The sequence below is a fragment of the Stegodyphus dumicola genome, chromosome 10, assembly GCF_044657685.1.
Source record: "Stegodyphus dumicola isolate Sdum_Otavi_A_Nest chromosome 10, ASM4465768v1".
Lineage (NCBI taxonomy): Eukaryota > Metazoa > Arthropoda > Arachnida > Araneae > Eresidae > Stegodyphus > Stegodyphus dumicola.
In genome coordinates, this window is record NC_140777.1 from 142,141,248 (window position 1) to 142,161,020 (window position 19,773).

The 19,773-nt window shown below is 31.5% G+C and overlaps 1 protein-coding gene across 1 annotated transcript in view; it reads right to left on the minus strand.

Moving 5' to 3' along the window:
* LOC118186862 (uncharacterized) overlaps positions 1-19,773 on the minus strand; it is a 116,879-nt gene that overhangs the window by 33,430 nt on the left and 63,676 nt on the right. The window contains exons 15-20 of the mRNA XM_085825154.1: positions 15,905-15,955; positions 12,962-13,052; positions 12,715-12,819; positions 10,026-10,234; positions 7,005-7,094; positions 1,274-1,376 (exon numbers count right to left, since the gene is read on the minus strand). Of these exons, the coding sequence (XP_085681280.1) occupies positions 1,274-1,376; positions 7,005-7,094; positions 10,026-10,234; positions 12,715-12,819; positions 12,962-13,052; positions 15,905-15,955 (649 nt within the window). The remainder of the gene's footprint in view (positions 1-1,273; positions 1,377-7,004; positions 7,095-10,025; positions 10,235-12,714; positions 12,820-12,961; positions 13,053-15,904; positions 15,956-19,773) is intronic.

Below are 19,773 nucleotides of genomic sequence, written 5' to 3' on the forward strand. Positions count from 1 at the left end.
CCTCTTCCGTATGCATCTCTTTAACGGATGTTTGGCGGATGATAACGGGTTCCAGGTTCTCTCCATATCAAATAATGCCTACTATCGCTTTCTAGGCTAAACCTGGACTCATCCGTAAAGAGAAACAGACCTCCACTGATCAAGCGTCCAGTGCACGTGTTGCCATACCTACTGCAAACGGTCCCTCCAATGGCGTGACGTGAGTGGCATGCAAATGGCTGGTCGTCTCGCATACAGACCACATTCGTGAAGCTTTCCACACACAGTTGACGTTGACAACAACCCTCCAATGGCTGCAGCAAGGGAGGATCTAAGAAGAGTCAGAGTAGCGGTTCTATTCTTGCGTGCACATAATGTCAAATATCGGTCATCAGCGCTTGTCGTAGCACTTGGCCGTCCTTGGCTGAACCTCCTAGAGGTCGAATCTGTGGCTTGAAATCGCCTCCAATGTCTATGAACAACAGAAGGACTCACATTTAGCCATCTGGCCACTTCTGTTTGACTTTATCCTGCCTCTAGTCTCCCAATGGCTCTCCATCGCAGTTTTGCAGGCAAATGATGCCTGGAGGTCATTGTTACGAATTGGCTATCTCAGATTTCTGATATCACTATCACAGTGAAATATGTGGGTTTGCTCTCAAACATATTTTCCTTGACGCATTCCAAGTGCAGCACCACTAATTTGCATATTGCAGTTTTACTCAGCTACTCTTACTTGCAACATATTCAAATTTTACACGGTTTGGCTTATTTTTTAGGGAGTTATTGCTATTTTTGTGATTTTTCCTTAATTTATGATAACCAGTGTATATCAAGAGATCAATGGTGTGTAGTTAAATTATTGCACTATGTTCATAATAATAAGAATAATGAAACAAAAAAGAAAAAAAGTGTGTACCTGAATGAAAGTTAAAAACTACAAGAAAATTTAAGTTATAAACCTTTATTACTTAATTTTTATAACCTTTCACAGTATGGAATTTTCAAAACAGTTACCTAAATGTAGTGAACCGTTCTCTGGACATGTTAAAAATGATTCAATTATATATATATATATATAAGAAATAACAGAAATGAGACTGCAGTTAAACCTCCGAATTTATACAGAATTAATACATATCTCCACATTAACATTCTAACACACTTTAAGATATATATATATATATATATACACACATATGCATATATATATATATATACACACATATGCATATATATATATATATACACACATATGCATATTAAAGGAGGCAACATTATATAAAATTATTACCTGATATTCTTTCATGGCTTTTCCAGGTGAAGAAATACTTTTGAAGTTTACAAAGGCACAAAATTTTTCTGGCATTATTTTCAAAGATAAAATTTCACCAAACCTAGAAGCATTATTATTAAAATTTAACATGTGAAAATGTAGCACAGAAAGTTACTGAAATATAAGCATCTGTTTCATGTGAAAGAAAAAAGGTGTTTTATGTAACAGATTTTTCACAATATCCTTGAATAAAAGGCAAGAGATACTCAACCACTTATTTTTACACGACAGTACAATATTACTCATACAAGAAGAATAAATAAACATTTAGATAAGCAAAAAGGCTGGTTTTTCATTACGCATATGGAAAGCCATGAAAATTCAATACAATTAGTTCATTCAACTGCTGGTGTGAATAAGCACAAACTAATAACAGTGTGAAATGGCAGTTTCATTTTTAAACACTGTGTTCAAGTCAATAAAAAAAATTAAAATAATAATAATAAAAAAAAATCTGCATTATAGTTGCAAATTTTCACCAAACTAGTTTCGATGGTTGTACCCAACCATCAACCTCATCTGCCAAAAAGGAAATGAAGGAGATAAGACATAGTGGTACGATAAGATTAGAATAGCTGGACAGGAGTTAAGCTACTGGCACCATCTATTAATGAAACAAGAAAACTAAAACATAATAACCTTAAAGGCTGAAGGTAATGATGGATTGGAATTAAGGTCATTAACTAGAACAGAAAGATTTTTTTGAATGTAAAATGCCACTAGAAAATCTAATTCACCAATGGAAGATGTTTTTTGAATAATTTTGGCTGCAAAAAAATGAAAGGTGTGATTTTTGGACCAATAATGCTCGGCAACAGAGGACTTCTGTGTTTCCTTTTTCCCAACATACGCCCCATGTTCTTTAACGCAAAATTTTAAAATTCTCTTAGTTTAACCAACGTAAGTTAAACCACACTGGCAAGGAATCCTGTAAATACCACAGGAATTCATATCCAGAATGGCGTCCTTAAGTATGGAACTCAGAATTTTATTGACAGGAGAATAAACAACTCAAAAGTTAAATTTCTGTAAAATATGTGCAATTTTATAGCTAATTGATGAAAAGAAAGGAATGACAACAGAATTCTTATAATCTTCTAAAACAAGAGTGTGCTTTTTGGTGTGTTGAGACCAGAACTTTGTTGTAACTTCTTGGTTAATAATGTTGGGTGAAAAGCCCTTATGAATAGCTACTGCTTTTAAATAATTTAATTCTTGATCAAGAGCCAATTTGGAGGAGCAAACTTGAAGTGCACAGAAATCAAAGGAATAAAATGAAGCTAACTTTTATTTAGTCGGATGACATGATTTGAACTGTGTTGGAAGGCAAATCGATGAAGGTTTACAGTAAATAGTAGTACTGAAGTTAGATGTGTGTTACATGTGACCAAAATGTTGAGGAACAGAATTGCATGTCTCAAGTTCAAAAGTGAACTGAATAGCATTTCTAGGTGTTTCACATTCAAAATTTTTTTCTGTTCTAGTTAATAACCCTGATTCCATCTTTACCTTCATTTAAGGAAATTATGTTTCAGTTTTCTTGTTTCATCAAGAGATGGTGCCAGTAGCTTAACTCCTGCCCAGCCATTGTTATCTTATCACTGTTTTATCTCGTTCATTTGCTCTTTGGCAGCTGAAAATTTGCAAATATAACACTGATTTTTGTTAATTAACTTCTAAATTACTATTTGCTCGGCATGTTATTTTTACCTAAATTACTGGGTTATTGGTTGGAAGAAATAAAATTCAATCACAGTGTAAAATATGAGATCTGAACTCATCATCAGAATTTCGACAATTTTGGAAGTTTCCAGATTTTAGATCATCAGTTTAAATCTAATAGAATATGCAGAAACTATAAAATTAAAAATATGACAATTTTTTATATCACAGCACTTTTGTTTCAGAGCTACTTGCCATACCTTTGCTAGCGTGTTTCTTTGCTGCCAGGCATCATTAGTTTGACTTCTTTCTGAACACATCACAATATTCAGCTAATCATACATGTATAAGAGAATACAATAAAAGAAATATGATTTAAATCTGCTATGTATCTTGTATCTTATTGCATCTACCTGACTTCAAAGTTTCTTCTTCATTATGGATCAGCATATCAGTATCATGTAATCAATATGCCATTAATATTCAGTACCTGTGTAACCAATATTCCCTACGCCATCAATATTTCTTTTATTTCTATTGACATTTATGGCCACAAACAACTTGGCACTCTAACCGTGCCTGTATCAGAACAGTTATTTTTATATTGTTTTGAGGATGAAGGGAAAGCAGCAAGCAGCAATTTGTCTAAGCCAAGGCACAGAAAGCAAGTGCTTTGTGTTCAGGATAAAATCTTAATTCAGAATGAATTAGTTTTGATTTAAGTTGCAATTCATAGAATAATTAATAATGCTTTAAAATTATTATTAGCTGTTTTCGTTCCATTTACATCACCAGTGTTATGTAACAGTCATATGATATGATTAGTCTTGAAATGATGCAATTCAAAAATTTTATTACAATTTTAAAAAGAGAGGGGAAATACCTAAATTAAAATTAAGCATTAAGGGGCTACTGCTAATTTAAATTACAATTTATATTTATACACTTTTTTATTTATAATTTACATTTGCAAACTTTTTATCTATAATTTATATACTTTTTATCTATAATTCATATTTACAAACTGTTTATCTTACACACACACATTATTTTCCTGGAATGGGTTTAAATGTTTTGAGATTTGCCAAGAGATGCACAAGCAGCTAGGAATGCTGCACAAAGGAAGATTGAATAGACTCGAGCCCAAAAGGCTCATTTTGTGAAACTGCTGGTAGCTTCTTGTTGAGTACCTTGAGTTTTTCTTATAGTTAGTTTCTTTTTAGAATTAGTTTCTTCTTTTTTAGTTCTTGAGTTCTTCTTGGAATCACCCTAAGTTTTTCTTATAATTCTTAGTGCTTTTCTAGATTTGATTGATGAAGGCATGTTATCATTTTTTTTTTTTTTTTTTTTTTTTTTTTTTTTCTGATCATTATTGCTGTCAGTCCTTCTACATAAGAGCCACATTTTCAAAAACAGATATTAACTGATTTTACAAGATTAACTCTCTACATTCACTATAACATGCCTAAATTCTAGATATTGATTAACTTATCTTCTAAAAGTGCTTGTATTTTTACAAAATTCCAATCTGTTCATCCTTTTTTAAACATCTTTTCTGTAGTGACATTCAAAAATTTTTCATAGTACACTAAAATTAAAGGAATGTTAGAAGTGTATTTGCAGAAAGGGACACTAAGTTTTTCAGAAAGAATTTCAGAGATGTGTGTTCTGTATAGTTATCTAATTAGTAAAACTATTTTTTCATTTTTCAGTTTCCTACTCCATTTCAAAAGAAAACCAATAAAAATTCTGCACAGCTGCCAACCTTGAAATCTTAAAAACTCGAATATTTTTGCGAAAAAACCAGAAGGCGACACCATTTCAAAGGAACTCCAAACTGATTTTAATTCACTTTGTAATATATGGTTTAGGTTACAGAATTATTTTCAATTCAATTTTAATGTAAAATATATTAGCATTTTATTTGATATTTTAAATTTTATGTTTCTTTGGCTAACTTCATTTTTGAATTTTCTTACAATTTTTATGCTGAGAAAATCCTGAGTAGTGAAGCAAAGCATTTGTTTATGAAAGGGCTTTTAAATATGATGGATATAAAATAAATAATTAATATAAATAGTACTCGTGTTGTTCTTAGTAAAAGGCTAAAAAAACTAAAAACCAGCAGATACAGTGATCTGCCAGGAGATAGGCAGATGTGATGAAAATTGGGAGTTTTCAGGTAAAACTGGCAGCGATGGCAGCTATACACTAGTCATACACAAGTTCTTGTTGCTGTGCTAAGTAAGAAGTAAATTCTTGACTCCTTTCAAACATCAATGTTTACTACCTTTGTCAGTACCCAGTGTTGCCTTCTAAATTGTTGGGTCCACAATGCATATTAACACGTAACATTTCCTTCATTTTCTTAAATTATGTATTTTATTATTATTTCACTTCTAAACATTAATGTATGTCTTGCTAATTCTCTGTAACTCAGTTCAGTTTCATCTGTATTGTAAGTTTCATGTTCTTGTATTCATTTAGCAACCCAAGTAACATGTCTTTTATCCAGTTATCAGCTGCATAACGATCTGCTTCTTCTTTCTCCTTTCCAGTGAACAAGGAAGGATTTCGATTTCTCCCACATGTGAATAAACTATTAGTAGATACTCAATTCTCTCCTAGCATTTAGCGAATAAGTGAGAAATGCTCTAGAAATAGAAACACTTTTTAGGTTTACAGCTTAAAATCATTTATAGAAAAGCAATTTCAACATCTCTAAATTTTTTGGCTATTTTGCACTTCTTTGAGACATTTACATTTACTACTAGTTCTTCATTAATTACAATTCTTCGTTAAATTAAGCAGCACAATGCTTTTTGAGAAAGTTCCAGTTTAAATTTAGTTTTTCTTTGTCTGAAATTATCAAGAATATCAAAATCTTTCGACAATTTTTCCTTTTCTTTCAGGCTTACGTCTTTTTACTTGGCATTTCCGGCATGGTACAAGTTAAACACATAATTAACACATTGTTAACTTTAAGATAAGAAAATTCTGCTCTACTGAAATTCAGTGCAGACAAAGAACTCTAAAAACAAAGTCTTACAGGTACAGGGAGTATATATCATATTCAGCACTACGTACCTGAATGATAAAGCACTACATATCTAAATGATAAAGCCATAGTCCACAATATGTTAAATGAATGAAATACAAAAAAACTTTGTTACATACAAGTAGGATATTCAGGCACAGAAGAGTCACTTTGTTTGCCAATCTCAGTTTAATAAGCGGCAGGGATCAGTTTCACAAACATTTTTCTTCCTATTGATAAATATATATTTGGTTTGGATCCAGGAAATTTGAGCGTAATAAGTCACTGTGTTTATTAACCAGTTATTTTAATAACCAGTGGGTACTGTACAACCTTCTGGCATACAGTATTATAGGTAAGACTGAATCTAACAATACTTTACTTCCTTATGCTAATACCTAAATATTGTATTCTTGACATTTATAAAAACGATGTCTCCAATGATCAAGTACTAATAGTACCAGAGTTTATTACTTACCACATTCTCAGTCTACCTGTATATAACCATTTAGCTGCAGTAAATTGCAATATCAAGAAGAGTGATCACTGCTTAACCTTTTACATGCTATTAACTGTCATCTTGTTGGTCAACAATAAAAATGATAAAATGCTATGGACAAGCCAAAATGGTTTGGCATTAGTCATAATCTATTTCCAATTCACCATAAGTAAAGCTCCCTAGATATTCTTATTGGGCTGTTCTCTTACCTGTGACATTCAAGAAAACAAAACAAACATTTTTAATATTAATAAATAATATGCAATAATTTCCATTGAATTCATGCTACTTGGTTACATGCAAGCATAAATACTCTCATGATTTGCAAACCAACATGTACTTTTACTGCTGTTCCAACTAATGTCTACTTTCTAGAGTTTTTTTACTTTTGACTTTTTCTCACATTCTGCACATTAGTTACTAGAAAATCTAATTTTACACAAGAATTATTGAAGCAAGCATAGGAAAACATTAAAACAAAAAAATCTTACTTAGAAAACATTGATAGTAACTTCTTCTCAGTGACACCAGGTTGTACATTACCAATCCATAATGAATTATGGTTTTCAGGATTGTTAGGACTGAAATACACACAAAGAAGTGCCCAGTTATTTCAACACATTCAGAAAATAATAATAATGATTCAGAACTTAACATAATCTGGACTTGAGAAAACCTGATCCAAAATTCTTTATCTTGAATTACTAAAGTGATTTTAGTATTACTGAAAAATTATTTAGTAAAAACTATTGATAAAGAAATAAAATGAACGTTAAAAGAATATGAATTAGGTGATCCATGATAATTATTATTTTTTAATGCATTTATACTACACGCAGCACTTTTTAAATCCCCTTTAAATATTTTCCATTTTTGGAAATTATTAAGGTGTAACAAAACTGACATTTAGGCCTTCAAACACGTTTTTGAAACAGTTATTTTGTGTTAAATGAAAAGACTGAATGACTTAGCTTCATACCCATATTAAAACCATTATTTATTTTTCAGTCACTTACAATTAAAAAATATCTTTTTGGTTTTTAAAATTTAACAATCAATTACACATTTTTAAAAAGGTTTGGAGTCAGCATTAAGTTTATTTTGCTGTATAAAATGCCTGGGATGATTTCTTTGGGGGGGGGGGACTTTTTAAAATGTGTGCCTATGGCTATGCTTGCTCCGACCACCAAATATACACAGCAGAATATCTTGGTAACATGTGGCCTTTTACTAGGTTCTGACTATGCATTAGTTGCTGAGTCATTGATTAAATGAAGTCATGCATAAAATGCTGATTAAGAAAACTTTTATGGAAACATTCCAAATGCTTAATCGAACAAGCAAGGATGACTGCATGAGCTGAATACAATGCTATGAATGGTTTGAATGTTTTAAGAAGGGTAGAAGTTTGATTGCTGAAGATTCAAAAACTGGATGCCATTCCATGCCAACAGACGACCTACACATTCAGAGTATGTATGCTATAAATTCGTAAAACTGTCATTTAACTCTTCTAAAGGTTGCTGAAGAAGTTGGCATACGTGTAACATCTTAGCATTACATCTGATTAGAAAAAATTTCAATACATCACATCACTGCAGAATTCATGACGCATTTGTTGACAAAGGATCGGATGATGAATGAGTTGAAATCTGTCAAGAACTGCTAGCAAATGTAAATGATAACTTCCTCAAGAACATCATAATAAGAGAAAAGCTAAATGTTTATGGATACGATATGGAAAATAAATTGTGACAATCTTTGCAATGCGTGGGGTAACGGCCTTTTCAACCAAAGTAAGTACAGAAGAGTCACTCAAACATCAAAATTATGATGGATAAGTTTTTCAACTGGGAAAGGTACGGTGCACTATGAATTTTGAGCCACATGATCAGACAGTACACCGTTTAAATACACACTACTCATTTGCATTCTGGTAAGAAATACGGAAAGGAAAGATTATAGTGAAGAGTGAAATTATAAATAATTGATTAATAAGCATAAATATCCCAACAACTTAAAGATTAATAATGCCATAGTTTCCACAAGATATTTTATGGCTTGTTCAAAATCCAACAACTTAAATATCTAAAATTGATTAATAAGCATAAATATCCCAACAACTTAAAGATTAATAATGCCATAGTTTCCACAAGATATTTTATGGCTTGTTCAAAATCTTTTAAAGTTTATAAATGTGGCAGGCTATAATTCTAATGTGATTAAGAGATGTTGTGTATACTAGATCAAGTCTACTAGATAATTCTAATGTGATTAAGAGATGCTGTGTATACAGGAAGGGACTTCAACTGTCAGGGAATCGACTGTTTATGTTGCATTTGACAACACTTAAACAGCGCATTTCTACTGCCAGGCCTTAAAACAGCATATATCTACTGCACTCTATTCGCCAGGCTTGGCCCCAGCAAACTTTTTTTTCTTACCCAAACTTAAGCCATCCTGAAAGAATCTTGCTTCCAATCCACAGAGAAATTCAGGAAAATGTGATGAGAGTAATACCAGTTATAAAGAAAGAAGTTATTTCCATTCATTCCAAAAATGGAAGAAATAAATTCATTTAATGAATACTATAGCTATCTTACTCTCTATTAAAGAGCAACCAAAGAATATATATGTCATAAGTGAAACTGAAAAATGTATGGTTTTATAAAATGAAATGTTTTATACATGAGTAACTCACTAAAAACAAAACACTAGTTTTGAACAACTAAAAAAAAAGGCTGAACAATTCATAGAAAAACTTAAAAGTTTCTAAATAATATCTGCAACATGTAAAAACTATAACAAAGCAAAAGTCTGGAACTATGCTAGAAATGTAAGTAATGTTAGATTTCAGTACTTAAGGAATATGTTCCTTTTTGAAATGCATTTGGTTTTTCAGCAATTTTAAATTACTTATTTTTTTATACTTACATGTTGCACTAGAATTCTTAACCATCAAACTGAGAGATTTCCTTTATAATAGAAATGGGCATATGCTAAATGTTGATTGTTCTAGTATTAATTAAACTTTTTGTACTTCCATTTGTGCCAACGTTTTAATAAAAGTTATACTTTAGTTAGGTTAAGATGGTAGCAATCATTTACAGGTAGTATTGAAAATAGCATGTTACTTTCCTGTGTGCAGAGAAGAGACAACCATTGCTTATTTAAATGTATTAAAAACTGTATTGCACTACACCAAGAAAAAGAATCATAGTTTATCATGGCATGATAAATACTTTATCACAATAAGATAATAATTTATAAACAATTTTATTACTGTGTACTTCTTAATATTTCAGATATTAAATCTAAACCATTCATGGACAAAAGTTTAAAAAAAAAAATCTACTTTAGAGTTTCACTTGTTAAGCACACTAAACTTTAAAATTCAAATGATGTGTGGCAGAAGTAAAAGGTAATCATAAAAATTATTTTTCGTAATCATCTATCTGTTGTTTAACATCTGATATTTGAAATTTAAAAAGAGAATTATGCATTCCACTTACTCTGTTTTAATATCATAAACACGAGGCGTCTTTTTCGCTTTAGCAGCCATTACACGGAAAGCTTCAGACTCATCATCAGATAAAAAAACATCATCATCCTTGAATGCAACACGAGATATTCCATTTATAACTAAATTACTTATTGCTTCTTTTACAGAACCATACTTGGACAGAGCTGCTTCAGCCTGCTCTTTCGAATAGCCTGCCTCCTATATATTTCCAAACAGAATATGGCATATTAATGGCATTAAAAATAAATGCTTTTGTTCTCACAACATGGTCGAAAATTTTTGAAATATTTTGATTTTCAAGAAGTGAAAAATTTAGCCTAATTTAGTTCTATAAATTGAATATTAATTTGTTTAATAGGAATTTAAAGAAAAGCAAATGACAGTATCATACATATATATGTATTAAAAGCTGATACATTTCCACAAGTTACTAGAATCTTGGGGGGGGGGGAAAAAAAAAACCAACTGGACTCCATACATTCAGTGCTAATATAACAAAAATATTATCAAAAATTAAATGCAATTTAAATTAAATAAGTTTTAAAAAACTATGTATTTTTCTGTGTTTAATTATTCCTTGGATTTTAAAAGTTTTCAGAAATACATTGGGTTAATGTAAAAGTTCGTCTGATTTTTTAAGATTCAAACCATGAAGAGATCTGACATTATACATGAAACTTTGATAACTGGAATTTTCAACCAATAAAATGTATAAAATGTAAATGAAAGCAGCAAATAAAGGCAGCATGCTTTTAAGAGTAAATCATTTGGGAAAAAAAAAAAATCAAATGATTTAAAATGACATGGCACGCTGTTGCTTGTTTAAAAAATTCAGAAACAGAAACAAAGGATTCAATCATGTTTTAGATGTCCATCAGTGGTGTTTTTTAGCAGGTTCTGGACCAAGCCATATTTAATGTCTCCCATGCAAGTGTTGAGGAATTAGCAAAATTGTTATTTGTACATTTGACATAAACTCTGAAAATCAATGACAGATAAAAAACCAATAACCCTTTCTTCCCCCTTTCTTGCTTGCTCCTTTGCTTTTTTTTTTTCTCTTGCTTATTGTCTTGCTCCAGAAATTAATCATTTTTTAAAATTAATTAAGACTGTTGATAGGACTCTGCACCATGTAACAGAGACTGCTCCTCTCACATTAAGAAAAGGGCTGCATCCCCAAAAGTTGTGTTATGTCCATGGTGCGATATGAAGGGAATAATCCACCGAGATCAGCTCCCGTAACCAAATAGTTAATGCTGATATGTATTGCCAACAGTTGGAAAAACTGATATGTCAGCAGTCAGCATTTATCAAGGAATTATCTTTCAGCATAAAAACTTCAAACCTCAGACTGCATTAATAACTTGAAAAAAAAATTATTCGACTTTGGTTGGTATGTTTTACCTTACCCCAGACATTGCTCCTTTAGACTGCCACATTTTTTCAAGATGGAATACATTAACCTATCAAACCTATATATTTCAAAACTTCACAAGTGATTTTGCACAAGATGCAAAATCAAAATTAAGCACTTTTTATTCTAAATATTTTTTGACAAGAGATTAATTACTAATAAAGGCACATAGCAATATATTACACTAAATATTGCCAATTATGTGAATACATACATATGTTATGTTTTCTTTCATTCTTTTTCATCTAAAAAAAAGGAGGACAAACTTTCACATCAAGCCATGAATATGTTATATTATTACTCAATTACCTAATTTTATATTGGAATTTACTTTTATTTCTCTTGATAGAATGCTTATAAGAATGTTGAATATCATGCCTGCATAAAGTGAATAGATGTTTTTGTATACATTTTTAAAATTTCTCATAATTATAATGGCAGCTACATTCAAATAAATTATTTTAGTATCTAAAAATTTTTGTAAACCATGTGAGTATAAGTATAGCATTATAATTTGCATTAGTTAACATTATATAGAGTGTCAAGGAAGAATTTTCATTTCTGAATCCCACAAGAAAGCAATTTTTATGAATTTTCTCAGATGCTATTCTATTTAAGTGACAGTATGAAACCACAGCCAAAATATATGCACAAAATTACCAAGTCTAGCAAATGTGCCTATTAAATTTGTAAACTGTGTGTAAATTTAAACCAGACAATTTTTTCTGCTCTAGTGGTCTCTGGTGGCAATGTCAGCTCCCCCTCACTATGCCACAACAATCCCAAATTGGTTTGATCAGGCATTCCCTGAATTTTGGGCAGCTCTTCATATACTGCTATTCATGTACAGAATTCTGTGAAAATATGTTTATGATTACAGACCTACACTGATGCTGATTGCATGCATGTTGATTACACTATGGAAAATCAATATTAAAGAGTTTTTGTGCCACAAAATAAGCCATCTGTTTTCTTTTCATGCTAACTCTGCATTGAAGTATGGTCTACTACTTATGGGCCATCCTGGTATTACATGGCTACCTATGGGCATATTTTTTTTAATTCAAAATGTTTTATTTTGGCAAAAGCATATATGAGATTGTACATTCATAAAACAATTTACTTTTGTTTTGAAGTATTTTTTTCAAACGTAAATCAAGAGCGCCACATCGTTTTCAGAAGAAAGTACACAGGTGATTGGTTGCTGATTCATAAAATTCAGATATTAGAATGTAAAAAAAAAAAAATAAATAAGAATACATACCATTATTTGAAGAATTTTTACTTTATGTAATTCAGCAAGTGCATCTTCACAATCATTATCAAGTTTCAATACTTTGACAAAGCATTCCTCTGCTACAGAGTATTTCTGAAAATGATTATATAATCTAATTATATCCATACAGAATAGATTTTATGAGAATATGAACACAATGCACACATTATCTATAACATAACAAGTAAACCAAAATGAGAGGATTTCATAAATACATGCAGATACAAGAGCTTACTTTTAAACCTAGCATTGCTCTTCCTTTCCTAAAATATCCTTTTGGCCATGCAGGACATAAAGCTATAGATTTTTCAGCATCTTTTAAAGCTCTACAAAAATGTTTAAAAAGTGTTAAATACCTACAACAACATATTATACATACAGATAAAAACATATAAATCAAAACTAACTTCCAACAGTTGCTTAACTCTCCTTTTTAATTTGGTTACTTTTTCTTTCCAGGCTAAAAATTGTAACTCTTTATAATAAACTGCATCATTTCAAATCAACTAATAGTAATTTCTAATTTAAATACAAAAACATTAAATTAAAACTAAATCATTTTAAATTGGGCTTTCGTTCTGGATATGTCACGTTCTCTCTTTCACTTTGCTGCATTTGAAGCTTACTGTCTGCTGCAAAATTGTGAGAAGTATCAATGTGACAATTTAGGAAGGGGGGCATTCACTGTGCCAATTTAGCTGTCTTTCTATCAAAAATGCTTTATCAACAAATAAAAAGTTTTCAGATTGATATAACTACATTACTTCTTTATGACTCAATTACCATTTTTAACATCTAAATTATTTCAAAAGCTGAATCAAAACTAAATTATTCTGAGTGGGATTGTCATCTTGGATATGTTGCATTCTCTCTTTTGCTTCTGTGTTCTCAACTTGCTTGTTGGCTGCTGATCTTTCCTTCGTTGAAATTCACAGTCATAAAAATGCAGAGAAGGCACAAATGTGAAAGAGATAAGACACACAAGATTCCACTTAATGTGCTGTTAATTTATATTAAGAACATGTTTCTCAAGAATAATAAAGTATTAAATTGGTCCACCGGAGCTGCAGACATTTTTTATGCATCATGCTCCATCACTCCATGAATAATATTTTCTATCACGCATCAACATCTAAATTATTACAACATAAACACAAACATACATATATTAATATTATGAACACAAACTATAAACTTAACAATATTCCATGCTTTTAAAGCAATGAAATTGCATTTATCATCAGCAATGTAAAATGAGTTCAGATTGAAAAGGAATAAAAGATTTTACTGGCAGAAATTAACTTTAATTTTCACAAATAACAGATGAAAAAATCATCTAAAAAATAGTATTATAGTTTGCTTTTCAATTTGAATGAGATATCACACTCACACTGTGAGAAAATAATAAAAATTTCACGTAAAAAAAAAGCTTATTTATTGTGATTTTTAAACATTATGAGGCTAAGAATATTAGATATTTCCACAGAATCTTTCTATGAACAATGAATATTTGCAGAATCCAGAGCCGGAGGGGAAAAAAGTGGGGGGGGGTAAGCAATTACAAAATTTCTTTGAGAAAGTGCAATAACTAATGTTTTATTAGTATTATATTTAACATAAAAAAGGCAATATATATGCATCTTAAAAGACAACACAGCCCTTCTTTAATGTAAACATGTGAAAATTTATCAAAAGTTATAAATTTCCTAAAATTTCAGTAAAATTATTTCATGAAAGTTATTACATAAAAGCTATTGAAAATCAAAGAGAGCAGCAGATTTCTTACTCACATTTACATTCATTATCATCATGCCAGAAGGGGGGGGAAACAGAATGGCCAAAAAGAAGCATCTGAATAATTGCAATGTTCAAAGGACACATAAAATATTTTTAATTCTGAAAGGAAACAATTTGCAACTTAACTATACGAAATTCTTTATTCTAAAATGCAAATTTTTATTCTGAGTCAAAATAATCCTATATCAAGGTGTTATAACATAAAAAGGGGAAAGAAAGTCAAATATGTTACAATCTGCTGGCAGATAACAAACATGAATTAATCTTAAAAAATCTGACATGGACACCAAATAACTTCCTTATACACCCTATTAAATTATATACATCTTTTGCTGTGTGTCATCTAAACTTATTTCCTCGAATTTCGTTAAAGATATATTTCTAATCCAATCACAATTCAGTTCTCATGTAGAAGCAAGGCAAAAATACATAAAAACTCAAACCATCTTCATTAAAAATTGGAAAAATGAAATAAACTAAAACAATGACTACAGATTAAATACAGTTAAAACTTTTGGGGGGGGCAATTAGTGTGTCTATGCAGGAACAAGTAATATGGTCAACTGGCAGAAAGACAAAATTTCCAATATACTAGAATTTAAAGTTAACTTTTGGTTCCAACTGGCAGAGTGACACCGAAGTTAGTGCACCAACCAACTTAATTCACTATGCTACTAAGAGTTTCAAATGCAAACAAATTTGCACCACATTAGGGTTAGCTCCTGCACAATTTACCAACATATGAGAATTAAAAAATAAAAATTAAAAAATAAATAAAAAAAACTCACAGAGCAGTATAAGACCATGGGTATTATGTGTATGCATAAATGTGTGTATATATATATACCCCCTTTCTTGACCACTGATGGGCTGTTTGAAGGAGGAGGGTTTGGGTTATTTAAATACTGCAAAGCACCCAAGAAAAAAATTTCTAAGAGAAGGGATGACTTTGTAAAGGGGTTGCAATGAAAAACTCATTTATATTCGAATTAGACACGGGGAAAAGCACACAAAACTTATACAGCCACATTATTCATCTATATATGAACCCAGATCAAACTAACAGTATTCAATGGTGGCATATTATTTACTGCATATTAAAGAAACAAGAAAATGGTACCTGAAAATGAAACCAGAATGGATGCACTAATGCAAGTTAAAATGCATTGCATGCTGAAATATATTAACAAGTGAAATAATAATAATTTGTTAATACATCTTTTCCAGCATAATGATTTTAAGTGGCTTTTAGGTAATGTAATTTAAATTATAAAATAAATATTAAAAATAAAAAAGCTTTTATTTATATTTTAAGAATGTTTTTATTTTATACAATTATTTAATAAATATATTTCAGAAAAGTCAACCATAATATATTTACCTCTCATATTGGCATAATCTGTCATAACAGTATGAACGATTACCATAAAACCTAAAAATAAAATATAAATGATTAAACAAAGCAAATTCAAAAGCAATAAAGCAGTTGAACTCCAAGTATGTGGAATGATTCAGACCTCAGTCCACTGTTAGAATCAGATAATCCAGATAATTAGACTGTCTGTTTTTAGAGGCTAAACATCTTTTCTAGCTGCTATTTAAAGTTCATTTACTGAGAAATGTACCTTAAATATTAATTTCAATTGGTCTTGATATACAGTATAATTTTGGGAAATTTATTATAATCAAAAAAAAAAAAAAAATTAACAGCAATAAATTTACTGCAAATTTAGTTTATTTCATTACAAAGCACTCTAGCGCTATCTGCCTAAGCAAAGAGATGTTTTCCCGGACGACTTTCTAAGGGGAACTGGCTCGTATACATGTTACACATGTGGAAGCCCATGAAAACGCTCATGCAGCCAGCCTATTTGCCGGGATTTAAACCTCAGACCAAAATACCAGTGTTCAGCGAATTCACCACTTGGCTGCTAGTGGGCCCTAAAAGCAAATTTAATTTTAAATGACTTCAAAAGAAGTAAAAATGCTCCTGATAATCAGAGTTCTACTGCAGCATATCTACTCCTAAAACAAAACATATTTGCAACAATATATATCATTAGCAGAAAAAATCTCGATAATATAAGTAAGCACTAGAATTTCTAGCCCGAGTTACAAAATAAGGGGTTAAAAAATAAATAAAAGTCGTACTAAATTACATCAACATACCATTACTGTCATCAACATAGTTGATGTTATAACATAGAGCTGTTAAGGTTATATTCAAGATAACTAGGGTTGGACTTGTTGCTATAAGAGAGCACTCCACATTATCACACCAAGGGGTGTAAACAAAGGCTGATTGGGGAAACTGGCCCTCGCTCCTCCACACACAGACCCAATGATTACCTGCTTCAAGACTGAAGAATTTTCAGACTGAAGCAGGATTCGCATTTGAGCATTATGCGATGCCAATCAGCTGGCGGCCATGATGATCGGCTATGACATGATTAGACGCCTCTGTAAATGTTGTGTGGTTATAGGAAGTATTAAAAGCCTCTGTGAACACAACCTTGGCTCAGCCAAGCATCATAAGATGGTAGAAGGTGGTACCATGAGTGAAATGGAAGACACTATAGAGCGTTGGATAGCAGACGCTCAAGATGACTAGATTATTTTTTAAGGGTGCTTCCTTTTTTTTAAAAAAGAGTTTTTACTTAATTCTTTTTAATGTGTATAGATTTATTATCAACAGCAAAACTGCAAACTCTTACATTATAGAATCTTATTCTCTACATTCTGCTTTTCAGTATGAGCATTAGATTATTTTACTATTTTCAACTTATGGAAGCAATGCTTTCATGGCAAAATTTCATAAGGAGCTTATTTATGTTACATATTAGGAACAGTTACACATAGGAAAACCATGATAATCTGATGCAATCTGTCTGTTCAGTTGCCAAAAATAGAACTTAAGTAAACTACTCATAGTTTCTGATTTTAATGAGCCAATAGTAGTCAAATAATACTCCAACAGACAAAATATTAAATATTTTAATTAACTTTAATCTAATAACATTTCTGAAGGACACTTTAACTCCCTTCTTTTCCATAGCAATAATCCCATATAATCTGTAATAATTTTTCCGACAATGCATATGTAACTTAATCAGAAGAGTAATTTTGGCAGTTCAAAATACAATTACCCAGGGCAATCCAGAAACTTATACATTTTATTTAAAAGCTTACATATGAGAAACACAAAACTATGCAATTAAGAAAATGCATATAAAATAATGATTATTTTATTGATAATGAACATTAATTATGCACATAAGTTTGTTATAAATTTCATAATGAAAGTTATTTTAAGGATAAATTATAATCACATTTTGGGAAAATATATTATTAAAAAGGATACAGTTGAAATCAGCAGCATTTTAAAATTTAACAGATCTTTTTGCCCTTTTCATTAATGGGTCATTTAACAGCCTTTTATTTGTACGTGCCAATGCCAATGATTTGAGATTTTCGGAGTGCCTATGGTTCAAAACCATTTACCTCCACATCAGAATTACTAAAAGTGAGCAGAAATTGGAAAAATTTGGCATAAGTGATTTACTTGATGCTCAATAGAGGGAGCCACAGGCTCGAGAAAGTTTAGGGATAGAGCAGAGAAAATAAAAACTTAAGTATCATAAATTTTTTTTATAAGTTTTTAGGTTTTTAAAAATTTTTTTGTATTTTATATTTTATACTTTTTTTTTTTTGGTTTTTATAATTTTTTTTTATACACAGTACAAACACTAAAGCAAAAAGCGGATAGGAGTTTACGATTAATAGGCTCATTGGCATGTGGCTTGTGTAGGAGAGTGCAAATAATTAATGGGATCGCGATGAAAATATTCTTAGGCAGATTTAAAATCTGCGGGAGATGTGATTCTTAAGTAAACAGATTGATAACTTTGCTTGAAGATCTTGAATTGCAGTTGAAATAGATGAAATAAGCAATTATATGGCAGCTCGCTGAAGAGACGTCCTTCCTTCATGGCGCGGGGGCTGGAACTGATGTTGAGAGGGCGTGTCTAGCCCTTTTAGATGGTGGATAGATGCCGAACTCTCGGCCAATCACGGCTCTCGGTCTCTTCTGTGAGCTGCGAATAGAATAGCAGGATCGTATGCTGGCATCTGTTGAAGTGTTTGGTTATCAATCTGTTCAATTTTAAGGAATAAATTTTGACTATGTTTTTTGATAAGATAATCAACAGGTTTAATGTTAAGGTCCGAATGAATCACATCTGTACGGACGTACCAGGCTGTGTTTAGGGCCATACGTAAGGTTTTACTTTGAAAAGATTGAAGTTTTTTCACATGAGTTTTTGCAGCAGTACCCCATATTGTACATGCATACATAAAGACAGGTCTTATAATTGATGTATAGAGAAGAATTTTGTTTTTAATTGACAGATGGCTCTTTCAAGCTAAAAAGGGGTAAAGTTGGGCTCTAGCACCTTTCGCTTTGTTGAGAACATTTTCAATGTGAAGGCGCCAGAGTAATTTTGAATCAAGTCAACTCCTAGGTACTTGTAAGAGTTTGACCAGGGAACATAGTCATCAAAGAATTTAATACAAATGGAAGGGTACGGGAGGGGGCTACGTTTGAAGATCATAGCAGCACATTTAGCAACATTAATTTTTATTTTCCAAGTGATGAGCCAGTGCTCAAGGCTAGAGAGATATCTCTGAATGATTTGGACCAAGTTTTCAAGGCGTTTGTGTTGGGCTAGGATGGCCGTATCATCTGCATAAAGTGCAAGAGTGATACTAGGTGATTTTGGTATGTCATTTATGAAAATGTTGAACAAAATTGGGCCTAAAAGTGATTCTTGGGGGACGCCGCTTAGTATAGGACGGGGTGTCGAAATGGAAGAATTAACTCGTACAGAAAAAGATCTATTAGTGAGGTACGAGTTAATTATATGAATTAAATGGGCCGAAACGTCAGGTCGTATGAGCTTGATAATAATTCCTATATGCCAAGTCCTATCAAATGCTTTGGCTATGTCAAGAAATAAAGCGCCAGTAAGCATTTTGTTACGAAACCCTTCATGAATGAACTCCACTGTCCTCAGCAGCTGGTGCGTAGTGCAGTGTTTTGCTCGAAATCCAAATTGTTCATCAATCAGAACGTTGTGATTTCAGAGAAAATCATTCAGGCGTTTAAGTAACACAAATTCGTATATCTTTGATAACGATGATAGGAGGCTGATAGGTCTATAATTTTGAGGATTTGAAAGGCTTTGGCCTGGT